The sequence below is a fragment of the Microplitis mediator genome, chromosome 1, assembly GCF_029852145.1.
Source record: "Microplitis mediator isolate UGA2020A chromosome 1, iyMicMedi2.1, whole genome shotgun sequence".
Classification (NCBI taxonomy): domain Eukaryota; kingdom Metazoa; phylum Arthropoda; class Insecta; order Hymenoptera; family Braconidae; genus Microplitis; species Microplitis mediator.
The window spans coordinates 6,901,281-6,909,212 of record NC_079969.1 but is presented as its reverse complement, the minus strand read 5'-3'; the positions used below and the strand labels follow the sequence as shown (position 1 = coordinate 6,909,212).

The following is a 7,932-nucleotide window of genomic DNA, read 5'->3' as shown; positions in this document are numbered from 1 at the left end:
TGAACATGAGACACTTCAAGTTGGCATTGTAGCTTCAATTTTTTCACTCTTTTAACTTCTCTATCCTTTCCCTGTTCTCATCTTTTTCGCTTCTTTTTTTCTCTTTATTTCTCATACGCTGTTTTTTGTTGAAAGAACAAAAGCCAGCCATTAAACAAGAGAACGGAAAATCTGTACAGGGGAATAGGCCCGACTAATTTTGTTCTTGTTTTTTTCCGACCACTTATCTATTGCTCAGAAAACCTCTTCTGACATATATAAGTACCATCACATATATATACGCAGACAATTATAAACATCGCAATTATACAGGCTTCGTGTTTTGGTGTTTCCTTTTTACCCTTTTTGCGTTACACTCTTTGTTACTCGGTATTCATTTCTTTTTAATTCTACATTTGTATTTTGTATCTTTCTGCTTTCTATCAGACGTGTTTTTCTTTATTTGTTTATTTATTTATTATTATACACGTAGCTATATATATTTATTTCAGTTTCAGCGCCTCCGTTTTCGTTTATCGTCTACGAACTTGAACCCTTAGTGAGACTCGTGAGATTAAACGACTCCCTGCTAGTTACATTCAAGCATCATGGGGATTAGCAGGAGTTGTAGTAAAGGGGACCTCAGTCGCAATGAACCCAGCCCATCATTGCAGTGATGAGAAACTTGCCATCACGAAAACTTAATCAAGACATTTCTTTTAAGGGTGTTGCTGTGTACTTATATAAAAAGACATTTTTAAATACAAGATTAAAGAAGAAAAAAGCCAGATAATATTTTGTCAAGTGAGAAAAATAATTAAAATACATCTATTTTAATGAACTCAGTCGATTTATTTTTTTTAAATTGCATTTATAAACTCCAACACTCTCAACTAATTAGATAGAGAATGCTTCCAATTTTCCATACAATAAAAGTTCTAATACTCTTGATAATTTTTAATATCTTAACCTTAACAGCTAGAGATCTTTCATACTTTTTTACGAAACGGTTGATTTTTATCATAAATTTTAATTTTGAGTTTAAAAGAAATTAATTTTATTCAATAAATTCAAAATTTCCTATGAAAAATTTCAAAGTCATTGAGAAAAAAGTATAATTGGTTTTTTGAAAATATCTCTGTAAATATTGAGTTATTTGAAAAAACGTAAAAGACTTTATTTGTAGCTGTTAAAATTTGCTAGAAAAAAGGTCTCCTATACTTTTTGTAAAAACAGAATATATACTGAGCTATTTTAAGTTTAAAATTTCAAAAATTCGATACAGAAATTAGAAACGAAAAATTGCTCACCCGGAATAAAGTAATTTAGATCGAATGAAATTTCAACAGTTATTTAATTGTCAAAAAAATGACAGTTTTTTGCTGATACATTGAAAAACTAATGAGTTTAATTTCGAAATTGAATCATATCTAAGACGCCCCCAGATCAAAAAAATAACTTAATTTTGACTTTTTTGACTTCGTTAACTTGGTTTTGGCTACACTTACTTTTTTTAACTTCAATGTAACTTTTTTAACTTATAAGTTTAAGTCAACTAAGTCAAGTTTTACTTGGATTTGACTTTTAAATTTAAGTCAAATCCAAGTTAAATTTGACTTAGTTGGCGTAAATCAGTAATACTTAAGGTAACTTAGTCAAAAGCAAGTCAAAACCAAATAAGTGTTCCCCTAACGGACCCAAATTACCGTAAATTACCGATTTACCATTAATTACAGTGGATGTACCGTAAATTACGACAACTTTACCACAATTTACGACTAATTTACCATAAAATACAGTAAACCCGCCGTAAACTAGGGTGTTGTACCGTAAATTGCGGTGGATTTACCGTAATTTACCGTAAAATTGTGGTAAATTTCGGTGACTCCCACCGAATTTCCACGGTAGATTTACCATAAAATACGGTACAGTATAATCTCTCTATATTTGACCCCTCTATATTTGACCGCTCTCTGTATTTGACCAAATTATCTCTCTATATTTGACAATCCTGTCTCCCACTACGACTCTTCGTTCGACCAATAAAAAAAAAACTTGGTGGCGGGTAGATTTGAATGTTTTTGGGCTATGAATACAAACATTAAGCTCTATTAATCTACTAAATTTAAATCACTTACTTTAAAAATATATAATATTTAAACTTACCTTACAATTTTGTGAATTCTTTGACATTTTTTATTGCACAATACAATATTCTATTTAGTAATTGAGGTTATATACAAATAATATCATAGAAACTGTTATTGCACACTGCGCATTTAGCTGCGCAGACCTGCGCATAAGAGACAATAGTGTTGCTGTAGTGGAGACGAAAGGACGAGTCAAATACAGAAAGAGATTCTGGACGGATGAGTCAAATATAGAAAGATTCCACTGTAAATTAGGTCCGCTAGGGTCATATCTTAAAAAATATGTTTTTCTTTTATTAAGAAAGGGAACTTAAACTTGACTTGTTTTAATTTCAATTTTCAAAATTACGCCAAAATCAAGTTATTTTTTTGACCCTGATTAAAATTGACTACCCAGGAAAAAATAATTTAGATCTAATGAAATTTCAACAGCTATTCGTTTGTCCAAAAATTTACTGTAAGTTTTATGTCGATACATTGAGAAACTAATGAGTTTAATTTCGAAATTAAATCAAATTCCAGATGCAACATTTCTAAAACTGGGTTTAAAAATATATGTTGATTTCGTATACATATGTATATTTATTTCACGCCTTTTACACCAGTCATGTATCATTAACTTTTTTTTAAACTTATTTTAAATATATATTCATAAATACGGCAGCGAATCGTTAATTTTTCATTTCTTTCCATTATAATATCTTGGTAATTTTAATAAATCATATTTATAAAAATAGAATGCTGAAATAAGGTGTGAAATTCCTCGAAACAGATTTAAATTTATTTATATAAAATATATTCTCACTAGTAAAACAACTCTTATTGACATTTTTAAATAAATATATAGGACTGGCCAAAATGGGACGCTCATAAAAAATTCACTTTCTCGCCTTTTAATATGCGAAATATTTTAAATTTTGCTAATATATATTTTTAAAAATATGACAAATATTTCATTGCTATGCAAACACAAAATTTTCGTTATTCAGAATAATTGTTTTTTAAAATGTTTATAAAAAAAAATGTTGATTTATTCTTGAATATTTTGTACCAGCAATAAATTGCAATTTAAAACTATTTTGGCGAAAAAAAAAATTCCTATTCCGACAAACCCAACTCTGGTATTTTATATTTATTTTATCAGTTTCAAGTGAAACATTGTCGATATTTATATTAAAAATTTACGGAAGGCATAAATAAACATTTGAAAAAAAAAAACAAATAAACGTAAGCTTTATTTTAAAAATTAAAGCGATTGATCCCCATGAAAATCGGAATGGAAATCGCGGGTCCACTTGTATTGACCAAACGGTCGGCTATTGTGTATGTTGTTTACTGTCATGTAGGAATAAACACGAGGCAAACGCGTGTCGTTGTTGATATTATTGATAGGTAGATATCTACCGTATTGAGACAGCAAAAGCGCCAAAAGTTGACTGACTGGTGGATGAAGTGGAGTATTGTAGCCTTTGTTGGTGAGAAACCAATCGAGGGATGTGATTCCAGCGGTGGCTAGTAGAATATCCCTTGTCAATTTTTCACGATTTATCGTACTGCTACCGTCCTCCACAATACTGGTTGGTTCGTGTTGCTGATGGTTTATGGATGACGTCGTATGTTTTGTTGACGTACCAATGACACTACTGTTTTCAGGATCAGCTTTCACATATTCATCAGCGACCTCATAAATTGGCCTTGTGTTTTTATCGAGACCTTCGTCAAACCATTAAACCGAATAAACATTAAGTATATGATATATTTTTTTAAAGGCACGTTGATGATGGGGTAATGTGGGATATGCTGTTTAAAATTTTTACAATTTTCAAGGATAATTGGACGTAGAGAAGTATATTCTTATTCAAAGAAAAAAAAAATTTTTGATTGAAGGTATATATTAGGGGTGTGCGAATCGGGTTCAAATCGAATCGAATAATTCGAATATTCGAATTATTCATAACTTTTCAAATTACTCGAAATTCGAATCGAAAAAATTCTGATCGACTTTCAAATACTCGGTTTTTGCACACTTTGAACACGAAGTGGAGATATAGTACTCTACTGTCGCCAAATGTCAGAGCAGGATTGTCGTCAACTTGAATTATTTAATTGAGTTAAGGTTATAATAATTTAAGGTTAAATAATTTTTTGATAGATTTGTGTCTAAACTCTATTTACTTCTAACAGAAATTTGAATTATTCGGAAAACTATTACACGGAAAAAAATGAACTATATAAATTGAGAACGGCAAGTAATACAATGATAAAGTGATCAGTAAATACTATCATTCTAAAGAGTAATTTTTTCATTTATAATTAAAATGTGAATAATTACAGGATAAGTATGAAAATTTATTGTCTATACAAGGAAAATTATTATGTGAACTTTAAAAATCGTAACGGATACTTAAAAAATTGACGGCACGTATTATAAAATTTATTATTTTGAGTGTTAAAATTCCCCATATTGACACCCAGGTTCCGGATTATAATTTCAAACACTAATTTTCAAAGTTTATTTTTTTTCGTGTACAATTTTAAGTCATTCAATAGAAAATTTTGGAATTATTCGTAAGTTTGAACTGTTCGCACACCTCTAATAAATATTCTTGATTCATGTACCTGAAGATCGGAACGTTTTTCACGGATCGAAAATAAAAAAACCAAATGAAAAGTAAAAAATCTACTGGATCTAGATTTCTGAAATGTTTCGCAGTTAAATTACATGAATTTTCTTCATTTTCGTTGGGCAAAAAATGTTTCGATCTCCAGATACATCAGAATTGAAGCATAATCTTTAATGAAAATACTATCTAACTTTTTCAAAATATGTGATACGTGTGATTAATCAAGATATCGAGTTAATTTTAATTTTTAAAAAATCAAAAAAATACAGTCCTAACTTTTTTTTAAAAACCTTAATTAGTTTTTGATAATTGTGAGTTTATTAAAGTCTTGCTGTGAAATTTATCGTGGTTATAAACTAATTATACGTGAAAAAAATAATTTCAAATTTAAATTCAGGTTTTTAAAATAACTATCAGCTTTGAAATAAAAATTAACTGACCTATGAACAAAAAAACAATTATTTGAACAAAATAAAATAAAATTGATCGTGATTTTAATTTTTATGACATTTGTCACCAAGAAATTTGATAAGTATATAAATAAGTTACTTTATATTTAATAATTCTAACTGATTTAAATTTGTTAATAACCGAGTAATTTGCTACACTGAACAAAAGATTTATTTGAGCCAAAGATATCGATTTTTTGGATATGGCCAAATAAATATTTAATTGTGAGAAAGATATAATATGTTTAAGTAGTTTAATTGCGTGAAATAAGTGATTTGTTTGTGGTAAAAAAATGATCCAATTGCTACAAATAAATAAGGGCTTCAAATATATGTATAGTATCACCAAATTTTAGGTTATTTGTCATAAATTTAATATCATTACCACAAATATATCAATTACTTACCACAAATAAATTATATATTTCCGTCAAATTATAAAATTATTTGAATCAACTGTCATATTTTGTTGTACCAAATATATTTATTTGTCATTAAGAAATATTCAAAAAAAGTCACAAATAAATTGACTTATTAGGGACAAATATTTCTTTTTTTCAGTGTATAAATTTTAAGGACAATTTGTAGCAGAGTAAAAATGTTTTGAATCGCTGCTTTTTTCCACTTTTTGCCTCAAGGTATTTTTGTTTTATTGAATGCAAAACCAGGAAACTTTCAAATACAAAAAAACCTACTTACTGTTAAATGGTAGGGGAATTACTCCTGGATATCTGTTTGGTCCAGTTGGTAAATACAGACGTGATGGTTTTGGTGATATTATTTTAGTGTTAAATGTAGTTGGGCCCCAGCTGGTAATGGGCAATCCATTTCCCAGGGTTAATGACGACAGTATGATCTATTCTTGATCCAAAATGAGAACCAATAAGTATCAAAGTCAGTAATTATCTGTCAAATGAATAATTCAGCCACAAGATATTTACCAGAAAATGATAATTCGCGTTAATCATTTCTTTACTTCTGATGGGAGGACGAATACGAACGTCAACTGGAGCTTCGTGATGAGCGAAAGACGTATTTATATGAAAGTACTGAGATTACTAATGGAAATGTCTTGTTTAACACCGGAAATGATAGCAGTGTTTGTTATAAATACCGACTTTCATTATTTTTGAGTTTTCTTTTAATTGATTTATGGTGTAATGGCATAGATTAGTAGCTTTAAATTTTATATTAAGACTGACGAGTTTTTTTACCATTTATTTATTTGTTTGAAAATAAAATTTCACTACTGCCATTACATAATTTAAATAAGAGATATTCTAATCGAAGTTCGATTCAAACTTAAAAGCGTAAAAGGTAACTTATGTTAGTAAAGTAAAAACGATTTGATTTTTATCATGATTGGATAAATCAGTTACCCAACGTCAAACTGATACAGATGATAGTCAAGTTGACAGCAACCCAAGTAGCCAGTTGAGCTCAACCAACGGTCAAATTAAAGCAGATATTTAACGTATACGGGAGATCAAAAATTGACGTCGATAAGAACTCTCTAGAAAATCAACATTTTAATTCAAAAATTTATATAAAACATTTGTCATCTTGATGAGGTCTAGTACACAAAAAAATTCCATTTCAATTTTTTGTTCTCTCCCACAAATAAAATTACATATAAACTTGATGTCAAATAGCAGCTCTAATTTTACATCAAATTTACATGTTATTTAACGTATATGAGAGCTAAAAAGTTAAGCTGGAATTTTTTATATGTACTGTACATCATCTAGACGTCAAGAGATTCATTTCAATTCCCGAGCTGAAACTTTGGTTTCCAAAGAAGCTAGCGACAACCTCGCTGCTGCAACTTGATGTTAAGTTTAACACTAAAATTGACATTTCAATAAGTTGACTACAACTGGATGCCAACTTTCTAAGAAAATTGTTGGCAAAAATTGGCATTTCATTGGGTGACGGAAAGTTGACAACAGGTGAAACGTTGAAGTTGTCAACAAATTGTCATCAACTTGATCGCAACTAATTGACATCAACTTTCTGACCAGAAAGTCTTGCCATCAGGGATGACTCTCACCTGGTTATCTAGTTACCGGCAGTTAGAAATTTTGATAACCAAGCTGAAGATAAGATGACGTCAATCTACTGCCACAAAATGACTGCGATAAGTACGCATTAGCTGACACTAACTTAATGACAATTTTAAGTGACTTTTTTTGCGGAAGATTTTTGCACGACTCATAATGCGAAGCATTAGGGAGTGCTTTACGATCGAAAATTTTTATTCGCCTCCTTTCTACAACTATTTCTGTTATTATCGTCTTATTAGTGAACAGAAACATCTCACATGATGCACCAATTTACAGACAATGTAATAAAGATTATTTCTGCGATTTTCAAAAACAAATTCAGTGCAATAGAAACGAGAAAATCATTAAAATAAACTAAAATATTTTCCCGTCAAGCAGTAAAAAAATTTTGTAGCTTGAAAACACAATATCTCGAAAAAGAATCCATAATTTAACTCCATTTTTTTTTTAAATGACTCGTTGTGCCCTAGAAGGATTTGCTTTCGAAAATGGCTATCTAACTTTGTGTTATGCAATTGTAATTAATAAAAAATTAAATCGCATTTTCTTTAATTTTAGCCTAAAAAATATGTGTGGACATTCGTCTTAACAAGTGCGCATGCGTGGTATTTTTTTTCTCATACTATCACCCAGTGTGCCTGCGCCATACTTTTAACCGATTCATTTG

At 29.7% G+C, this 7,932-nt stretch overlaps 1 protein-coding gene across 2 annotated transcripts; it reads right to left on the bottom strand.

Moving 5' to 3' along the window:
* Positions 1–801: 801 nt before the first annotated feature.
* On the bottom strand, positions 802–6,358 carry LOC130678159 (uncharacterized). 2 transcript variants are annotated; one of them, XR_008991769.1, is made up of 3 exons: positions 6,144–6,358; positions 5,902–6,063; positions 802–3,842 (listed from the first exon to the last, which is right to left on the bottom strand). XR_008991769.1 is itself a non-coding variant. In XM_057485190.1 (3 exons), exons 1-3 carry the CDS (start codon positions 6,168–6,170, stop codon positions 3,376–3,378), a joined length of 651 nt encoding a protein of 216 aa, XP_057341173.1. In that variant the 5' UTR covers positions 6,171–6,358; the 3' UTR covers positions 802–3,375. The 2 variants fall into 2 exon arrangements, 1 of the variants encoding a protein (XP_057341173.1); XM_057485190.1 differs by having other exon boundaries at positions 5,902–6,058.
* Between the last annotated feature and the right edge of the window lie 1,574 nt (positions 6,359–7,932).